The sequence below is a fragment of the Coenobita brevimanus genome, chromosome 46 (assembly GCF_032717465.1).
Source record: "Coenobita brevimanus isolate Jiangsu-jjx chromosome 46, ASM3271746v2, whole genome shotgun sequence".
NCBI classification, from domain to species: Eukaryota; Metazoa; Arthropoda; class Malacostraca; order Decapoda; family Coenobitidae; genus Coenobita; species Coenobita brevimanus.
The window spans coordinates 54,944,111-54,965,310 of record NC_136999.1 but is presented as its reverse complement, the minus strand read 5'-3'; the positions used below and the strand labels follow the sequence as shown (position 1 = coordinate 54,965,310).

At 42.7% G+C, this 21,200-nt stretch overlaps 1 protein-coding gene across 1 annotated transcript in view; it reads right to left on the bottom strand.

Moving 5' to 3' along the window:
- The window catches only part of Usp10 (ubiquitin specific protease 10), a 69,683-nt gene extending 48,760 nt beyond the window's left edge, over positions 1 to 20,923 (bottom strand). Inside the window, exons 1-2 of the mRNA XM_080271571.1 lie at positions 20,832 to 20,923; positions 6,739 to 7,093 (exon numbers count right to left, since the gene is read on the bottom strand). Of these exons, the coding sequence (XP_080127697.1) occupies positions 6,739 to 7,093; positions 20,832 to 20,849 (373 nt within the window). The 5' untranslated portion in view covers positions 20,850 to 20,923. The remainder of the gene's footprint in view (positions 1 to 6,738; positions 7,094 to 20,831) is intronic.
- Between the last annotated feature and the right edge of the window lie 277 nt (positions 20,924 to 21,200).

The window sequence follows — 21,200 nt, the reverse complement described above, 5'->3', positions numbered from 1 at the left end:
GGGACAGGGAAGGTTTGGAGCCAACAGATCCAGTGTCTGGCCCTTGGCCTTTGATTGATGCTGCTACTGTGAGTGAGGCAATAGGCAGGATGAAGGTTGGGAAGGCAGCAGGTGTGTCTGGGTTGACTGCCGAAATGTTGAAGGCCTCAGGCGATATAGGGGTGAGGTTAGTCACTGATCTGATAAATAGGATTATTTATGAGTGTGTTGTCCCAGATGACTGGCTGAAGAGTGTAACTGTAAATGTGTATAAAGGGAAGGGTGATGCCCTGGAAAGAGGAAATTATAGAGGTATAAAGCTTTTAGATCAGATAATGAAGGTAATGGAGAGAGTTTTAGAAGGTATGATTAGAGAAAGAGTGAATATTGATGAGATGCAATTTGGGTTTATGCCAGGTAGGGGGACCACTGATGCTATATTCATTGTTCGACAGCTTCAGGAAAAATATATTGGTAGGAGAAGGGATCTTTATTTTGTTTTTGTTGATTTGGAAAAGGCCTTTGACAGAGTCCCTAGAGAGGCGGTGAAGTGGGCAATGAGAAAGCTTGGCTTGGAGGAGTGGCTGGTTAGGGTGGTTATGGCTGTTTTTTTTTTTTTTTTTTTTTTTTTTTTTTTTTTAATGTGAAGAAGGAACCAAAGACAATGAGCCTGCAAAACTGTTCCTTCCAAGAGAAAAACAAAATACAAGAGAGAGCCAGATTCAAGATCCATTCATTTCGAGATGCCTGGACACACTGCATTTGAAAGACTGGAGATCATAGGAAGCAGGAAATACAGACAGAGGGAGACAGTTCCAGAGCTGACCTGTTGCATAAATGAAGGACTGGGAGTAACGGTTAACTCTTGCATTAGAGAGTTGGACAGAAATGGGGTGAGAGTTTGCTGCTAGACGGGTGCTACGCGCCCATCGTAGAAGTGGAGGAATGCATGCAGACAGTTCAGAGGAACAGTGACCATTGAAGTAGCGATAGAAAAGAGATAAAGATGCAACACTGCGGCGAAGAGACAGAGGTTGAAGGGAGTCAGTAAGAGGGGGAGAGTTAATGAGATGAAAAGCCATTGACTCCACCCTATTGAGAAGAGCTGTATGAGGGGAGCCTCCCCACACATGAGAATTGTACTCCACACTGGGGCGGATAAAACCCCTGTATAGAGTCAACAATTGTGCAGGGGCAAAGAAGGAACGGAGTCGGCTTAGCACACCCAATCGCTTGGATGCAGATTTTACAAGAGATGTAATATGATCTTTCCAAGACAAGTCCCGAGCAAATGAAACCCCAGGCATGTTCAAGGATGATGCAGGATTAAGTTGAGTATTATTAAACATAAGTGGGTATACCTGTGGAAGATTTTGTCGGGTTGATAGGTGCAAAAACTGAGTCTTTGATGCATTGAAAACAACCAGATTATTTATACCCGTCAGAGATACGAGCCAAGTCAGACATTAGGTGTGCCATAGCCTCATCCCTTGCCTGTTGAAGTAACTGCTGAGATGGACGTTGTGGGAATCGAATGGAAAGGTGAAGGGTGGAGTCATCAGCGTATGAGTGGATAGGGTTAGATGTACAGCTTAGAAGGTCATTGATGAATAAAAGGAAGAGAGTTGGTGATAGGACAGAGCCCTGAGGAACACCACTGTTAATAGATCTAGGAGATGAACGATAGCCGTCTACAACAGCGGCTATAGAACGACCAGAAAGGATGCTTGAGATGAAGGCACAGAAAGAAGGATAGAAACCGTAAGAGGGCAGTTTGGAAATTAAAGATTTATGCCAGACTCGATCGAAAGCCTTTGAGATGTCAAGTGCAATGGCAAAGTTTTCGCCAAAATCCTGAAAGGAGAATGACCAGGAGTCTGAAAGGCAGGTGAGAAGGTCGCCTGTGGAGCGTCCCTGACGGAACCCATACTGACGATCAGAAAGAAAGTTGTGATAGGAAAGATGCTTTAAAATTTTTCTATTAAGAATAGACTCAAAAACTTTTGAGATACAGGATGTTAAAGCAATTGGGCAATAGTTAGAGGGTTGGGAATGGTCACCCTTCTTTGGGGCTGGCTGAATGAGAGCAAACTTCCAGCAAGAAGGTACAAGCTGACAGACAAAGGTGAAAGAGTTTGCCTAGGCAGGGTGTATGCACAGAAGCACAGTTCTTGAGAACAACAGGAGGGACTCCATCAGACCCATATGCCTTATTAGTACTGAGGCCAGCAATGGCAGAAAATACATCGGCTGAAGAAATTTTAATGTTAGCCATGAGGAAGTCTAAGGGGGGAAGTGATGGAGGAACAGCACCAGAATCGTCTAAGGTGGAATTGGAGGAGAAAGTCTGAGCGAAGAGATCTGCATTATCAGTAGGAGAAATAGCTACAGAGCCATCAGAGCAGAAAAGAGGAGGGAAGGATGATGAGGTAAAGTTGTTAGAAAGGTTTTTGGCAAGGTGCCAGAAGGAGCGGGAAGAGTTCGAGTTGGAGAGTTGCTCACACCCAGGTAAGAGTGAATGGAGATTTGAGTGATGAGTTTTCCGCGAATGTTGGTGTGCATCAGGGGTCAGTCTTGAGTCCCATGTTGTTTATTATGGCACTTGAAGCCCTTTCATGACTTCAGAAACGGACTCCAGTGGGAGTTGTTGTATGCTGATAATTTGGTGTTGATTGCAGAGAACGAAAGGGAGGTGGAGGAAAGGTTTAGGAAGTGGAGAGATGGTATGGGGCACAAGGGTTTAAGGGTAAATGCAGATAAAACAAAAGTGATGATATCTAGGGCTGGTGGCGGTACTGTCAAAGATGAGGGAGAGTGGCCATGTGCAGTTTGCCACAAAGGCGTGGGAAGTAATTCCATCTTGTGCGGTGTTTGTGATCAATGGGTGCATAACAGATGTAGTGGTATCAGAGGTAGACTGCGAGATAATGCTGATTGTATGTGTATGGCGTGTCAGGGTGAGCAGGTGGAGACTGTCAGACGTGAAAGGACTGAACTTGCTGGTGAATCTCTTGAGTGTGTGGAAGAGTTTTGTTATTTGGGAGACATGTTGTGTGCTGGAGGTGGGGCTGGAGCTAGCTCTGTGGCTAGGGTGAGAAGTGGTTGGAAGAAGTTCAGGGAGCTCTTGCCTCTCCTGACATTGAGAGGACTCTCCCTACGTGCTAAGGGGTCTTTGTATGTAGCATGTGTTAGGAGTGTAATGCTGTATGGTAGTGAGACCTGGGCAGTGAAGGAGGAAGATATTCGCCGGCTCAGATGTACAGAAATGACAATGATTAGGTGGACGTGCAGTGCGTCCCTGCGTCCAAGGCCTGGAGGGGCTGGGTTTATGATGGAAGAGTTGAGAGGTAGGATGGGACTGGAGTGTATTGGTGGTGTGATGAGGAGAGGTAAATTGGGATGGTTTGGACATGTGGAGAGGATGGGGGGATGATAATTGGGTGAGGAAGGTGAGAAGTGTTAATACTGAGGGTGGGGTTATGAGAGGTAGACCAAGAAAGACATGGGACGAGGTCATTAAGTGTGACCTCAGGGTTAAGGGACTGAACAGGGAGGATGCAATGGATCGTGCAGCATGGAGAGCCGCCATTAGGTGACCAAGGCCGACACATGCAAGCATGTTGGAGCCTTTAAAAACGAAAACGAAAACAACAACATTTTCTCAAGACTGCAGCTTTTAATGAATGGCTCTAATCCTCACAGAGAACTGTACAAATACATTAATAAATAAATACAAAATAGAGATAATACAGTAATTCAAAACTGTTAAGAAAGAGGTGCTAGATAACCTGCAGTAGCAAGAATGCATCCCTAACTTCTATGGCTAGTCTAACAAGCTTAACATCCCTGCATACCATAGTCCACTCAGCCATAATCTAAATGCTAACCAACACTTGTACATCTTCAGGGCTTCAGTACAATTCAGTATTTTACTTTTGCTTCACAATATTAACAGTAATTTTCTCCTTGTTTTTCTCTGCTCCACTCCATCACCAGAAAAACATACTGGTTCACCTACTACTTTTAGTACTTGGGTGATACAGTATTTTAACTAAATTTTGATTAAGGCTCATTATGGCAGACAAGCTTTGATGTACAGTCATCTCGCTTAAAGTGCGCCTTCACAAAGTGCGTCTCGCCTAATGTGCGACAGGGGTTTGACAATAATCAATTATTTAGAAAGTGTGTTTGCTACTTGCAATGTGCAACGGGCATGAAAAATTGAGGCAAATACGGTATTCTCTTGCAATTCGTGAGCATTCTTTGTAGCGCGCAATGGGTAAGGGCGGGGCTGGTGAGGATGAAGACGTAATGTCTGTAGCGTCTGACCTGGACTTTGAGGGTTTCCTGAAGCAGCAACGGGCAGCACCTAACCTAGTGCAAACTAAGATGTGCATTCCATAAAACTGGCCACACAATACTGTGTTTTAGAGCACTCGTTAATCACCGGCGCAGTCGTCACCAGGGTTGCCATGTAGTATGTTTCATTACGAAATGTGAGGCAATTTGGTAATGAAAAATTCGATCAGTAATGATTCAGAATGATTAATTACCAAAAATTCGGTAAGTAATGACTCAGAATGATTCCTTACCAAAAGGATTTTTCACATGTATCAGTGTACTGAGGATGGAGACGGTGGATCATCATTTTTGTTTTCTTTTAATGCAAGAGAGAAGGCATCAAAGGCTAACAGCCCACAAACCATTCCTTAATAAAAAAAAAAAGAAAGAAAAAAAAGAAAAAAAAAAAAGAGAGAGAGAGAGAGAGAGAGAGACAGACAGACAAACCCCTCCAGTAGTGCTGAGAGTGAAAGTGAGGTGCAGGATGAGGCCCCGTGCAGTTAAGTGTTTTGATTCAACTTCTGTGGTATGGCCTCAGGTACCACAACAATTCACATTATCTACCCTCTGCACAATGCTGGTAAGGTCTTGAATTATCGTAATAAATATACAGTATTACTATTGCATGTTTCTATTGTAAGTTTCCTTTTGCATTTTAGTTAGGGGTAGGTATTGGTGAATCAATGTAAGAAAATTCAGGATGTGTCACCCATAAAGCCATTTTAACATGGGATCCTATGCTTCGCAAAGTGCGAATTTATAAAGTGCGAGGGGCTGTGTCGCCCATATACACGCACTTTACACGAGATGACTGTATACTGTACATGTGACTCATGGTGCATTTTCTTTTTCTTTCATAGGACAGACTTGATATGAAAAAAACTTCCCCTCTATAATGTTTCCCCCCTCCCCACTTGGCCCTTCATATTCATCAGGGACACATACCAGACATACCCAAGAATGGAGAAATCTACAAGTGATTGGTACCCTCCAAAAAATGGCCCCTGTAGTAAAAACTTAACTATGTAACCAATTAAAAACCCTTGGCAGGTAGTACACCAAAACATCATGAGACACTAGGATCTACTTGTCCAAAGCATATTTTGAAATTATTTAACAACAAAGGTAGCTAAACCATTTTAAAAAATACGCTTTAAAGAAGTGCATATTGAGATGGTTATTTATCAATACAGTATCTGAAGCTGAGAATATCGACAGTCAGCTGTACACCACATAGGCGAAGTGGCAGTGAGCTTGGAAAAGTACAGCACCGCAAAATCCCATGATTACTGGCACCACGCATTTTCATAAAATAGGACCTAAGATGAGTTTTAATCTGACTTCTGAGACTTCAATATAACAACAGCACTTCCCACACAGCACTGCTTTGGTCACTCGGGAACCTCAACATTTACCTGCCCAAATGCAGGTTGACCTGTCACTAAACATGTCCAAACATTTAATACTGATTAGGTATTTTCGGTTTCATCTTTTAGTGGTAGGTGGGGGAGCTCACCATCCACTCACTCGATGTACTGTACTGCTGCTTCCGGTGTCTACCCTTTCCTCTCTTCCTTCCTTCCTCTTCTGTCTATCCTTCCTTCATTTTTTCCTCTTCCTTCTGCCCATGGGTGACTTTACAGTACACTCCCTCTTCCATCTTTCTCTCCTTCATTCTTTCCTCTTCCTTCTGCCTATGGGTGACAACTCTGAGTGACAAGCCAAATGGTTTCCTGTACACCAGGAAACCATATACTATGCTGGGTGGTAACCATATAACCAAATTATGATGCCTGGTGGTTTAGTGAGTAATTACAATGCTCCAATCGGATTAAGCCAGTGCAGGTTTATATCCATGGGGTATTTGGGGTTTATTGCTCATGTAATGCCACTCAGGGATGAGTGAGGCTGGTCACTCTCATCTACAATCTCAGGACCAACTTGCCTAGCCCAGGGCTCTTATGTTCCTCATGGGGCAACACAGGAATAGATGATGGATGGTTTTGTCTTTCATTAGCTCAACTTTAGATGTGGCAGTTTTCTGGGCCTCTAGTTCTAAAATTAAACTCATCTCTTACTTCAAATACAAGGGAAGACTTACCTGGAAAGCACCCTTAAGCTGTGTATCAACCAGAGTAACTAAGCAGAAAAACTACATTGCTACTTCCACAAATTAGACTGCTCTAATCCCTGAATTAGTCTGTGCATGCACTGTACTATTCCCATATGTCAACATGGAATTTTGTCTTACACACTGCCAAAGTGTGGATGACACCAATATTTAAATCTGTGACCATGAACTGATCTTAACACTGCCATATTTACTAGTGACAAAATAGTATCGTAACTAACTTGTCTCCAGTGAGGGCTGATGAGATTACATATACAACATTATTTATGATGTATAGCAAGCATTACCTTGCTGCAATATGTCGCCATGATGTTCCTCAGTGCAAGGGTCTACTTCTTTGGCCTCTGTTACATCTTTGTGGTCGTGGTCACTGGTGAAGTGTGTGGCTGGAACAGTGGTGGTTGGGATGTCCGGTGCTGGTGTGGCAGGGATGTCGGCTGGTGGAGTGTCATGTGTTGGTGTAGTTAGGGTTTCAGGCACTGGGGTGGAGAGAGCAACAGGTGCCTCTGGCTGGTCAACCACTGGGGCAATGACACACTCAGGCACTGGAACCAGTACTGCTGGGTTGGCACTAGAGAACAGTGCCAATATTGACTCACGCTCATCGTCACTCACTCCACTGAAGTCTAAAAACTGTAGGTCCTGGAGAAAAAAAATATATATATATATATATATCAATATGAAATACAATAGTTACTAGTATATGAAGCATAATCAAAGTTTAAATCTGAGAAGGCAATACATAAGGTGGAAGTACAAGCTTAAGCATCAGAAAACTATCTACTGGTATCTCTTGCCAGATGTCTCTATCCTGTAAAAGGTGGCCACAAACAAATTGCCTCCATGTTGCCCTGTCTCCTGCCATTTCACTGCCCTCCCCCCGGCTCACACACCCCTCTCTCATATACCTCTCCACTCCTTCCCTCCATCGCATCCTCGGCCTCCCCCTCCCTCTCCACCTCACTAACATACACTCTTCTTGTTAGTCTGTCACTCTCCATCCTCTTCACATGGCCAAACCACCTCAGTGTATTTCTCCTAATGCTTTCTATCACATCCACATCTACACCACAACATTCCTTCACTTCTTCATTTGTAACAGTGTCTCTCCATGTAACTCCATATGCTCCCCTCCAGTAACTCATTTCCACTGCGCTCACTCATGACTTGTGTCTTCTGACAAAATCCAACCTTCACTTCCTTATGGAGTTGGTATCACAATACAGTACTATCATGTACTGACTTTTTTACCTCTATGTTCACTTCCCTATTTCTTATCACTGCTTTCAAAGAACCAGCAACCTTTCTTCCTTGCTGCATGCTTTCAAGCACTTCATCCTCCAAACTCCCATCCTTACTCATCACACTACCCAGATACTTAAATGTACTCACATTTTCCATTTCCTCACCATCCAACTTCGCTGTGCATTCAGTGACTTAATTTCTCAAAAGCCTTCCAGTTCCCCTTCATCTTAACTTAAGCCATACCATGCTAGAGACGTAGATCTACGTCCCCCTCTAAAACACCAGGACATGGCTCTGTGTTCTGCAGCACTGAGAAGTTATTGCAACCAAAGTAAAATGGAAGATAATAACGTATCTCGCTAACTTCAGACATTTCTCCGCTACGCCTACAACACTGATTTAGGAGTGTGGGAGGCGAGTGACAGCCTTCACAGGCTCACAGACGCTCTGCTCTCTTAGTAACTTTGAAGATTTCAGAGGTCAAGTGGTACCAACCTGACTTGATTCAACCAACTTTCTGGCTTTGGTGATTACTTTTATTAGTGCCAGGGATCTAATATTAATACAGTATATTAAGCCCATTCACCTGGGAGGGGGGTGGGGCAAAATCGGCCAATGCAAAGGGGTATGTTTTTTATTTTTTTTTGTTTTTCTTTCATTTCCTTTTTTCTCTTTCTTCCCCCCCCCCTTTTTTTTCTTTCTCTCCCCAGTGCAGTACACATTAACAACACAGTGTCATCTCACACAACAGTACAGGAGGTTTCCACACACTACCCTCTTTCATTAGGGCAACTCCAACATCCACTGCCCTACCTTGTAGCTCTTTTATAATCCCATCATATACAGGCTGAACAACCATAGAGACATGATACATCCCTGTTTTAACCCAACATTCATATAGAAAAATTCACTTAGGTGACTTAGCTCACTATCCACATGCAATGCAGCCTTAGTACCCTCATACATACTTTTCTCAGCATTCAAACCTTAGCACCCTCATACATACTCTTCACAGCATTCAACAACTTCCCATTTACTCAATATGTTCTTAACCTTGTCTATCCACTGTCATATGCTTTCTCCAAATCCATGATGGCCGCATACAACTTCTTTTCCTTCTCTAGAGACTTTTCCACTAAAGACCTCTTCCCTTCCTAAAACCTGTTCTTCTCTGGTATTTCCCAAACTGTCAGAATCCTACCATATACTTTTCCTATTACACTAAGAAGATAAATGCCCCTATGATTACCACACACTTCTTTTTCCCCTTTTTCTTTGTACTGGGGAAAAATTATAACTACCTGACTTCCAATCCTCCAGGACTCTACCTTCCTCCCAGGGCAATCTGCACATCTTCCATATCCATTCTACTACTATCTCCCAAGTTTCAACATTTCACCACACACTTCATCAATTCCCGGGGCTTTCCCCATTTTGACTTTCTTCATTGCTTCCACTACTTCGAACCTACTGGTCTCTTCCTACCTTCTCACCTCCCTCCTCCTCCCAGCCATTCCCCAGCCACTTATACTTGCATTACTTTTATTCCTATGTTTAACAGTTCCTTAAAGTGTTCTGTTCACTTTTTCTCCCAACTCCACTGTTATGGCAGTCATTATGAGGCCAGCTCAGATAATAAATAGCTCATGTTTCCTTTTTATTTTCATATTACTGGTAGACGAAAATCTGCACTCCTGCTGTTATTGCACATTTTTCGGCTAAAAAATATAACTACTGCACACTTGAGCTGGTTTCTGCCGGCAATGATGATGCAACATCTATGGTTTCTGATGGCTTTGATGGACTGAAAGATGAGGCCCTACTTGAGGAATTAATTCTAGGTGGTAGAGCCCTTTAACTCTTCACTCCCTAGTCTCAAAACCCTTTACCTAAAGCCCATCTCCGATCTCTATGTGGTACATTTCGTCCTTGTTGTGCCCTTTTCATCATTTTTGATTAACCTAATAGCCATGGCTGTGTGTTTCTAGAAATTACTTTAACCCCTTAAGTACTATGTATGACGATTGTTGCTTTCCGAGCCTGGTATGAAAGGTCCTATGTCCCATGATCAGAGCAAAGTTAAATAAAACTGGAGTTACAACCCCGCCTCTTTAATGATGTAAATGGTACCTCGCTGACTGACTATGAGATTTAGTGGAGGGAAGCATGATCCAATCCCCTTCCCTAGGTGTGGGGATCCCCCCTCCCCATCCAGACCATCTCTCCACCTCCCTCTGTCCCACTGGATCCTGCCCAATGTGTTAATAATTATTCCCTTGTACAAAGAAAATGGGGAAAAAGAAGTGTGTGGGAATCATAGATATTTGTCTTCTTAAGTGTAACAGGGAAAGTATATGGTAGGATACTTACTGACAGAGTTAGGGAAATAACAGATGAATCAGTTGGTGAAGAACAGGGAGGATTTAGAATGGGAAGAGGCTGCGTAGATCAGAAATTCATTCTCAGGTCTTTGGTGGAAAAGTTTCTATAGAAGGGAAGGAAGTTGCATGTGGCCTTCATGGATTTGGAGGAAGCATATGACAGGGTGGATAGACAAGGATTGTGGAAAATATTAAGAATATATGGAGTAAATGGGAAGCTGCTGAATGCCATGAAAAGTATGTATGAGGGTGCTAAGGCTGCAGTGCGTGTGGATAGTGAAGTGAGTGAATTTTTCTATTTGAATGTTGGATTGAAACAGGGATGTGTCATGCCTCCATGGTTGTTCAATCTGTATATGAATGGAGTTATAAAGAGATACAAGGTAGGGCAGTGGATGCTGAAGCGGCCCCAGTGAGACAGGGCAGCATTTGGAAATTTCCTGTACTATTGTTTGAAGATGATACTGTATTGTTAAGAAGACTAAGGGGAACTGCAAGGCTTGGCAAATGAGTTTGGAAAAGTATGTAAGAAATGGAATCTAAAGGTGAATGTAGGGAAGAGTAAAGTTATGGTCTTTGAGGGAAATGAAGTTACTGGATGTACAGTGAGGCTGGATGATGAGGAAATGGAAAATGTGAGTACATTTAAGTACTTGGGTAGTGTGATGAGTAAGGATGGAAGTTTGGAGGGTGAAGTGTTTCAAAGGGTACAACAAGGAAGAAAGGTTGCTAGTTGGTTGAAAACAGTGACAAGAAATAGGGAAGTCACTGCATGACAGTATTGTGATAACAACTCTAACATATGGATGTGAAGCTTGGACCTTGTTGGATGGACTAAGTCAAGAGTGAGAGCAGTGGAAATGATGTGGATTATAAGGAGGAAATGAAGGAGTGTTGTGGTGTGGATGTGTCAGAAAGCGTTAGGAGAAATACACCGAGGTGGTCTGGCCATACAGAGAGGATGGAGAGCGAGAGGAGTGTGTGTGTGAGTGAGGTGGAAGAGGGCAGAGGGAGGAGGAGGCCAAGGATGAGATGAAGGGATGGAGCGGAGAGGTATATGGAGTGCGAGGTGGGAACGGGGCAGTGAAATGGCGGGGGACAGGGTGACATGGAGGTGATTTGTTTGTGGTCACCCCTTACAGGATTAAGGCATCTGGTAATAGACAGACACAGACAGAGATATGTAATGTCCATATGTGTTCTACACACAAAGAAGGAACATTTGTAAGTATCAGAAAGCATTGTTTTCAGAGTGTATGCTACAATATTTTCCTATCTAATTACAGGTTATGTCTGTGTATTCTACACATAAATAAGGAAAATTCATGAATTTTTGGAAGCTTTATTTCCATTAGTTTGAGAGTTTTTGATATACCTGTATCCCCCCCCCCCCCAAAAAAAAAGGCTATTATTTTCCCAATTCACCAGAGTAAAAAAAAAAAATCAATTTTCTTTAAAATCTCAGGAATGACTGGTTGTAGAATTTTCATTCATATGTCATGTTTTAGGATGTTATGTACCTACTGCCATGTGATATCCACCTTTGAAACAAAATCAGTGTAGCAAAGTTAAGGCAAATTGTTTTTATTTACCCCAATTGACAATACAACTATTAATGTGCCATAAAATGCATTTACGGGTGCTACAGTGGGTTTGTAGGTAACAGGAATAACTAAAACATTGGAATCGGTGATTTCTATGGTAGGTTTGGACTATTTGTGGAATTCAACATGCGTGGGGTGTTCTGGTACATAACCCTGCGAACAGCAGGACCTGACTGTGCCCATGTTTGTTCTAGTGAGGGTCTACTGTATTTACAGGAATGTAGGTAGCTTGAAGGTTAGAAGGAGGGAAGTAGTGGAGACCTTCAGTAGGAGGTAAGTTGATGTCTGCTGTGTTACAAGTAATCTGGTATACAGGAGAGTCAGCAAGGACCGCAGGCAAATGTTACCGGTATGTTGGAAGAAAGATGTGGAGGGATATGGTGTAGGCATGCTCACTGAAGGGAAGTGGGTGGAGTGTTATGAATATATTTAGGGTGAACAAAAGGATTATGGCATTGAAAATGTTTGGAAAGCTCCTTGTTACAGTTATAATGGCATATGGTCCACATACTGGCTTGATGATGAAGAACAGGTCAGATTCTGGGATGATTTGGTATGTCTGGTTAATGGTATAGGGGATAAGATTGTAGTACTGAGTGGAGATTTAAACAGCCATGTGGATGCAGCAGCTAAAGGATATAACGCAGTGCACGGGGAATGCGAGCATGGTACAAGGAATGCGGAGGGGGGAGGGGGGAAGAATACTGGAATCTGGGAAGGAAATGAACACGATAGTGTGCAATATGCGTTTTGGGAAAGGAAGAAGTAGGCTGATTACTGTACAGAGTCCAGGAGCAACAGTAGCCAGACTGACTATTTACTGGTCAGGAGGGCAGTTAGGAGGTTCATGAAGGATGTTACAAGTTACAGGGAGCGAGGAGTACATGCATCAACAAATATTACTGATTTGTGACTTGGTATTAAAGGAGCATGTAATGAAAACATGGACCTATGCACCCAGCAGAAAAATATGGAAGCTGAAAAACCATACAGTTAGGGATACCTTCTATGAAGAGGTGAGTAGAATGGCTGCCAAACATGGAGCTGTAGACTGAAGTGTTACTGAGCAATACAGAGCTCTCAAAAACAATCTCTTGAAAGTTTCCAATTCAGTTCATGAATGGACAAGGGGCCCACCAGGACTGCTCAGCTGCAATCTCTCTCTTTTCCCTCTTCATCTTCCTTGCATCACTACTTAGGTTATCCAGTAGAAGTCTCTGAGACTCAGATTTTGCCCTGTATTTCTGTTTTCTAGTCCTATGCTTGGCATCTAAGTGTTCCTATTTACCAACCTTTTCCACTCCCAGGAAAGACTTTTTTTCTCCTTTACTGCAGTTTCTACCCTCTCATTCCCCCACCATGTTACTTTATTGGAGGGCCCCTTTTCCATCCACACACTAAATTAATAACTCTCAGAGACTGTCCTTGACAAAACTGTTCATTAACACTTCTAGCAACAGCTCCCTATTCAGCCACCACTCTATTCATCTCTCTACAGAAGCCATCAGTTACTGCTTGGTTTTTCAACTTCCACATTTTCCTCTTAGACATGTAGGTCCTCTCCTTCGCCACCCACTCTTTAAGCACCGTGTCACATATTAGCAAACTGTGTTGCTGCACACACTCTTTGCTCCCTTCACTTTAACCCTCACCAACCTTCCATCCAATATATTACCACTATGCTGAGAATCGAACCCGGGACTCTCAGGTGAGAGCCCTGCAACAATCCACCATGCCACGACCAGGTAAAAGTTGCGTCACATTTTCCATACATCTATCCATCATCTAATCCTACGTTGCCCCGTGAGGAGCGCAGGAGCCTGGGGCTAGGAAAGTTGGTCCAGGCATTTAAGATGACAGTGACCAGCCTCACTCATCACTGAGTGGCATTACGTGAGCAATAAACCCCAACCATCCCTTGGATATAAACCTTCACCGGTTGAATCTGACTGGAGCACCTTTATTACCCACTAAACCACCAGGAGCCAAAATTTGGTTATATAGTTACCACCCAGGGTAGTAAATGGTTTCCTGGTGTTCAGGAAACCATTTGGCCTGTCACTCAGTGCAGTCACCCACAGTCAGAAGGAAGAGGAAAGAATGAAGGAAAGAAAGACACAAGAGGGAATCTAAGGTCACCCGCAGGCAGAAGAAAGAGGAAAGAATGAAGGAAAGAAAGACAGAAGAGGATGGATGGAAAGAAGGATGGAGAAGAGGGAAGGGTCACAGTCTTGTAACCAATGTCCCTCTGCCCTCACTGTGGGCCTGAAGAGGTTGAGATAAACCCTGGCACTCTGGCAAGCAGATGATTTTAATCTATCCCAAGCACTTATGGCAAGACAGAATGAATAGAGAAACCTGTATTTTACACTGGAAAAATCATCCAATATATTACCACTATAACGGGAATCGAACCCAGGAGTCTCATGTGACAGCCAGGCAGCAATCCACTACACCACAACCTGACTCTCACCTAAGAGTCCCGGGTTCAATTCCCGGCATAGTGGTAATATACTGGATTTATTTTTCCTGTGTAAAGTACAGGATTCTCTATTCCTCACCAACCCCATATCAGCCCTTCTTGTCAGGAGGGTTACTATTTCCCCCAGACACATATGTAATCAACCTATTCTTTCTTCCCTAAAGTACATGCTGCACGATCATGTTCACAGCCTACCCAAATCTGAGTATCCTTCCCCATTTACACTCCTCATACTATATGCACATCCCCCATGTACCTCTTCTACACTCCTCGTACCATAAGCATACAGTATCCCCCATGTACCACTTTACATCCTTGAGCTGCTTTACCCACAAACATTTAATCCCCTCCCAAAACTACAATATCAAACAAAATTTCATTTCTTTAATCCCTTCACTGACCCTTCATACATTCATGACATTCACCCATTTTTTCATAACCAGCACGGTCACACCACCATATCCATCTGTATTTCTCTGCCAAAATAGCTACTGTAATATCTACCATCCCTCCCAGCAAGCATTCTTGCTGATCCTCCTCTTTACAGTATCTAACTTTCCACACACAACGAACATCCATCCACCACCTACCAATGGCCTTAACTACTTCCGCTGCTCTACCCTTCATTCATCCATCCATCTTCCAATCCTATGTTGCCCCATGTGGAGCGTAGGAGCCCAGGGCTAGGCAAGTTGCTCCTGACATTTAAGATGAAAGTGACCAGCCTCCCTCATCTCTGAGTGGCATTACATAAGCAATAAACTCCAACCACCCCTTGGATATTAACCTTCACGAGCTCAATCCGATTGGAGCACCTGAATTACCCACTAAATCACCAGGCCCCATAATTTGGTTATATAGTTACCACCCAGCATAAAGTGGTTTCCTGGTGTACAGGAAACCATTTGGCTTGTCACTCAGTGTAGAGCAACCCATAGGCAGAAGGAAGAGGAAAGAATAAAGGATGGAACAACAGAAAGGGGAGTGTAAAGTCACCCATAAGCAGAAGGATGATGAAAGAATGAAGGAAAGAAAGAAAAAGAAGGAAGGGCAGACACCCATGAGCAGCACTACATCAAGTGAATGGATGGTGAGCACCCCTGCCTCCACCTTCTACCCTTCAAACTACCCTCGTTCCAAGATGCCACTCTGATCCTCTTGGGTGATTTGGTTTCTGCAGGCTTGCATTTCTTTTTCTTGCTTTTTGTCATATCAGATAAAATTAATACAGGGGGAAACAGACCACAGGCCCCATCCACCTGCATAGGCCAGTCCAGGCATGGGACCTGGGACCCCCAGCCCACCAGTCGTGGCCAATGGAGAGCTACTTGGATACCCTCACAAGTGTGCCTTGGCACTGTAACTGCCCTGTCATTATGCACCCACTGATAGGGCAGCCTCCTGGGGTGCTACTCCTGGGAACTGCAATGCCCTGCACCCTCTGGCACAGATCCAACTGCCATCCCATCCTAGTCCCAAAAACTCCAGCAGAACCCACGTCACACCTCCCCACAGGTCCACCACTAAGTAGCAGGGCAAAGTATTCTGGTCACATGCCCTGGTTGGTGTCAACCCCTGTGATGTAGTGGGGTACACTGTGGTACAGTATGTAAAGTACAGGTAGGGTAGGGCATGAGATAGAGAACAGTGTTTGGGAGAGTATACTCGCCTACTCCCCATGTCAATGTCACACTGAAAAGGTCATCAAAAGTGGATGGTATGGATATCTGGATGGCTTGGAAAACAGGAGCTCCAGCTCTCCCTATTACCAGCAATCCCATCCTCCTCGGGAGTTCCACCCTGATCAGGTGGTGCTACAACCTACTCCCAATGGCAAGTAATTATTCATTTGGTAATACACTGTGAGGAAGGTAGTGTAAATAAATGCTGTCTCAAACACATTTAATTCTTTGTACTGATTCAATATAAATAAAGGATCTCCAACATGATGAAACCACTAATGTCACAAAATTGAAGAACATGGCTGAAGTAGGTTTTTTTTTTTTTTTTTTCCTTATACAAGGAAGATGGAAGCAAAGACTAAAGCCCTCAAGATTGTTCCCCCAAGAAAAAAATAAAAACAAGATAACAGACAGCCAAACAGAACTGGGAATAAAGATAGCAAGAGACCATTAAAAAAAAAAAAAAAAAAAAAACAGCAGCAGCAGCAGCAGCAGCATGAGCAAAGGCAAGAGCAGTGGATCAGCTCTACGAGGAATTGGAAAAACCAGAAGGCCTGAAGATTTTTGCAATGGGGACATGAAGGAACGTGACAATTTTTTTTTTATTTATTTATTTTTTTTTTTAAGTGTTTAACTCTGAGCAAAGGCTTCAGTGTCTATCCCCAAGGTCCAGTGGTTCTCCTTGGGGCCAAGTAGTCCTCCTACATCTCCACATGTCACTGCTTCAGCGCTAACACCCGCCATTCATATTGAATACATGCTAGGGCTGTCTCATACAGGACTGGTGTACTGGTATTATGCATATAAAGCAGATAAAAGATGGTGGGGGTAGGGTATTAAGCACAGAGGAAGGCATAAAAGGATGGCGGAATGAGTATTTCATGAAGTTACTGAACAAAGAAAATTAAAGGAGTGTCTTTCGAGATGGGATGCCAAATAAGAGAAACACCTGATATTAGTAGAGAGGATGTCAAAGCAGCACTGAAAAAGATGGAAAATGGGTAGGCAGCAGGACTGGATGAATACCAGCAGAGGCATGGAAAAGCCTGGGAGAAGATGGAGTAGCTAGATGTACTCGTAGATTTAATGCAGAAGGTATATGATCAGGAGAAAATACTGGAGGCCCGGTGATAACGTGAGATAGTACCGATCTATAAGGAAAAAAGTGCCATTCAGGATTGTGCGAACTATCGGGCTATAAAGCTGTCACACAATGAAAATATGGGAGAATAATAGAGAAAAGATTAAGGAAGGAAACACAGATAGGTGAACAACAGTTGGGATTCATGCTGGGAAAAGGAACAACAACTGTTCTGCGATGTCAGAGAGGCCCAGTAGACTGGAATTCTATTGGCGCACTTCAGTACTATCACATGAACAACACCAGGCTCTCCGTAGAAACTACACACAAAGACTTGGGTATCTTGGTCGACAGTTCACTAAAATTTCATTCGCATATAAGAAATACTGTAAAAAAGGCAGCAGGCCTGTCAAATAATTTACTTAGGTCCACCCTCTGTCGAGACCGAGATTTTATGTTGACTTTATACAAATCCCACATCAGACCCATCATGGAGTTTGGCTCCACTGTATGGAACACAGGCTACCACAGAGATCAGAGGCTCCTGGAGTCTGTACAGCGCAGATGGACTAAGCAAATCAATGGCCTGTCCGAACTCAGTTATGCTGACCGTCTGAAAAACCTGGGTCTGTATTCTGTAAAAGGGAGACTGATCAGAGCTGACCTTATTAAATGCTGGAAAATCTTCCATCGCCAGTCCCCAATTGCACCGCCTGAGCTCTTTTCTCTTCCTTCGTTAACTCACACCAGGGGCCATAGATTCAAGGTGGCCAAGCCCCGCACTTCAGTTGAGTGTAGACGCAGGTTCTTCAGCATCAGATGTATAGACCTCTGGAACTCTCTTTCAGATGATGCTGTTAGCACTGACTCAGTTGCATCATTTAAAAAGTCCCTCCACTCACAACTAGGTCACATCCTGTTCGACTATATTGAATAACTACGACTCTTAATTCGAAGTCCTTCAAGTAGTGCAACTACCGTGCATATGGCACAAAACTCAGCCTCTAATCAATAGCCTATTCTGATGATGATGTATATAGGAAACGCGGCTGGCGTGCCAGCAGGTATGGGCTGCCCTACTTCTTGAAAAGCAGATTCCTACTGAGCCATACTGTTAATTGTAGTAGGGTAGCCAACCAGGTGAGTAAACCAGGTGAGATGCAATCTTTGCAGTGCATCAAATCCACAGAGGGGCAGAGAACGCTACATATGATTTTGGTCAACTTGGAAAAAGTGTTTGACACTGCGCCAAAGCAGGAAGTACGGAGATGCATGAGGGAGAAGAGCATTTCAGAGAGGTAAGTGCAACTTGCTTAGGATATGTATGACCATGTGAGAACTCAAGTCAGAAGTACCTTGGTGCGACAGAGAAGTTTCAGTAAAAGTTGGGCTACATTAGTGATCCTTGTTGAGTCTCTATATCTTCGATTTGTTTATGGATGTTTTGGGGATGATATTGTGCTGATAGATACCACCAGGGAGGGAGCAGAATGGAAGCTGGAGGAGTGGAGAAAGAAAATGGAGGACAGAGGACTTACAGTACAAGAAAGATATCTATGCTTTAATAATGAAGAGGGAGATGTGAGTTTGCTAGGAGAAAAGCTGAAAAGAATTGGGACATTCAAGTATTTGGATTGACTATAACAGCTGACAGCGGACTGGGTGCAGAAATTAACCTTAAGATACAGACAGGATGGAGAAACAGGATATGTCAGCAGTGTTATGTGATAGAAAAATCAGTGCATGAGTGAATGGAAAAGTATATAAAACGATGGTAAGGCCTGAAATGATAAACAGTTCAGAAACCTGACCCACAGAGAAGTCTCATGAAAGAAAGCTGGAGGTGGTGACAATGCGGATGCTGAGATGATAAGCAAGTTCATGAGAACGGATAAGATCGCAGTTTGTGTGTAAAACAAAAGGTATTCTGTATTTAAAAGCTTAAAAATTACACATTTCTGCAACCTTTTTAAAGCTATCAATACCATATGATAATCAGGCTAATATTTACTGTAAAAGTGGTAATCCTTAGGGAGACATAGGACCACCTCAAAAAATTAACATTTTACTTACCTTGAATTGACTCAATAACTTTGGACAAGCCTACAGAAGAGTTTTTGAGAGTGATGAGGATCCATCAATAAACATGGAAAATGTGAGTACATAAGGGATAAATGCTAGTAGGTTACATCAGATCAGATCAGCATAAAATAGGTTTGGTAAGGTTGGGATAAGGCTGGGCTAAATTATGAAAATTTAGGTTAGATTTGGGCAAACTCGCACTGATGAAGACAACTTCATTCCAAAATGGCATTCGTCTGTCTTCCTGCAGAAGATGGTGGCGTCTTTAGGAAAGGAAGAAGATGAAAATTACCTTTAAAAGTTTAAAACATCGAAACTTCAAAGCGCAATCAGAAAATACTAAAAATCCCATGAAAAGCTTAAAAAATAAAATAAAATAAAGTGGTTGTCTTTCAGGACTACCCAGAAAATGAGGCAATCCTTAAGCAGACACTGGACCACCTTATTTTTGCAGTTTTGTTCCTTATCTCAGCATTTCATGGGATGTTTAAAGTATTTTCTTACTGTATTTCCAAGTTTGGATGCTTTTATTTCTTTTATGTGGTGAAGAGTGTTTAAAAGGCAGTGTATGTTTACACACAGCTGCCAACTTGTGTGCAGGAAGACCACCGCCATCTTATGCCATTTTTGAATGAAATTACCCTTACCAGTGCCTATTTATCCAAACTTAACCTAAATTTTCATAACCAAACCTTACTTATCCTAACCCACCTAATTTTATGCTAACCTAACCTATCCCTTATGTAATACCATTTTCCTTGTTTACTGGTGGATCTTCATCATACTTGACAATGCATTTCTGAACACCTTTACAAATTCATGGAATCAATTCAAATGTACGTTGGAAAAAAAAAAAAAAAAAAGTGCTCCGTCTTTCAGGATTAATCACGCTCTCTACATTTTCACCAAAATCACCGACTGGAGGCCCAATTTACATACTGTACAGTGGGTGGGACATTTAAAAACACAATTTGACAGAAACAAGATACCAATTTGGAACAAATCACATAAAAAACCAGTTTTATGTTCAAATTAGTGCATCCCTGTTCTGGCATTACATCACTGATCAAGGACTTCAATTTGCCTAGCTGATGAAGGTCACTGTGTCCAAGTTACAAATACACACATACACAGGTGCATTTAATTACAGGTACCATACTATAAATAGCTCATATGCAATTAAATGGTCTCATTTGTCTATAATTACCAGGACCATGTCTCCCATTTTTGTGCCACCAACTATGAACTATAGGCTATGCACTCAGCTGAGACTTCATTTTCAAACAAAATTAAATTACATTAAAAAATAAATTCTTTATCACTGCTGGGATGTAATTCATCTGATCTTGGTGCCTAGTAATTTGTTCCTTTCAAGCACTTAAACAACTTCAAATACTGTACATTAATCACGAGTTGAATTTCAAGAAGGTAAGTCTGAAGCAAATATAACTTTAGTCACCAATCAAAACACTTTATCCCTAAAAAAATAAAAATAAGAAAAAAAATAAATATTAATGTAAATGATTATTCTAGAATGAGGCATGGCAGCATACCATTGTGTAATAAGTGGCGTATTAATAAAGCAGCTGGTAACGACTGTACCCATGGACTAGAAGAAATCTGCGTACTCCGTTATATAGTAAAAGTGAACACGTGGTCCATCCCTCACAAGCCACTGCTATTCCTGTAACCTGTAAATTCGCTGCGACCACCACATGCAGTCCCGGCACCCACCACTACCACCACACCTACCATAACACCGCCACACCACCACCACAACACACATAACACACACCACCACTGCACACCTCTCCGGCTCTTACCTGCGAAGACGAGGACATGACGGAGGTTTTGTTTCAGACATTGAGAGAAAATATCATGTCAAGGCGAGGTGGCGTGAGTACTCAACATGGAGGTGGCCGAGGAGGCTGGTACACAGGCCCGTCCCTCTCACGTGCCGCCATTGGCCCACAACAAACTGCCCGCCAAATATCAACCAATAGCAACTCACTGTACATACGCCCTCGTCTCTATCCACGTGAAGGTTATTGAAATTTATCAGTAAAATAAGTGTATATTATTATTATGAATATACACCAGATTAGCACAAATTAATTTTCTGTGATATATGCACTTCACATATAAAGAGCTGTGTTTGAAATGGTAAAACAGCTGAGTAACCCTCTGACGGT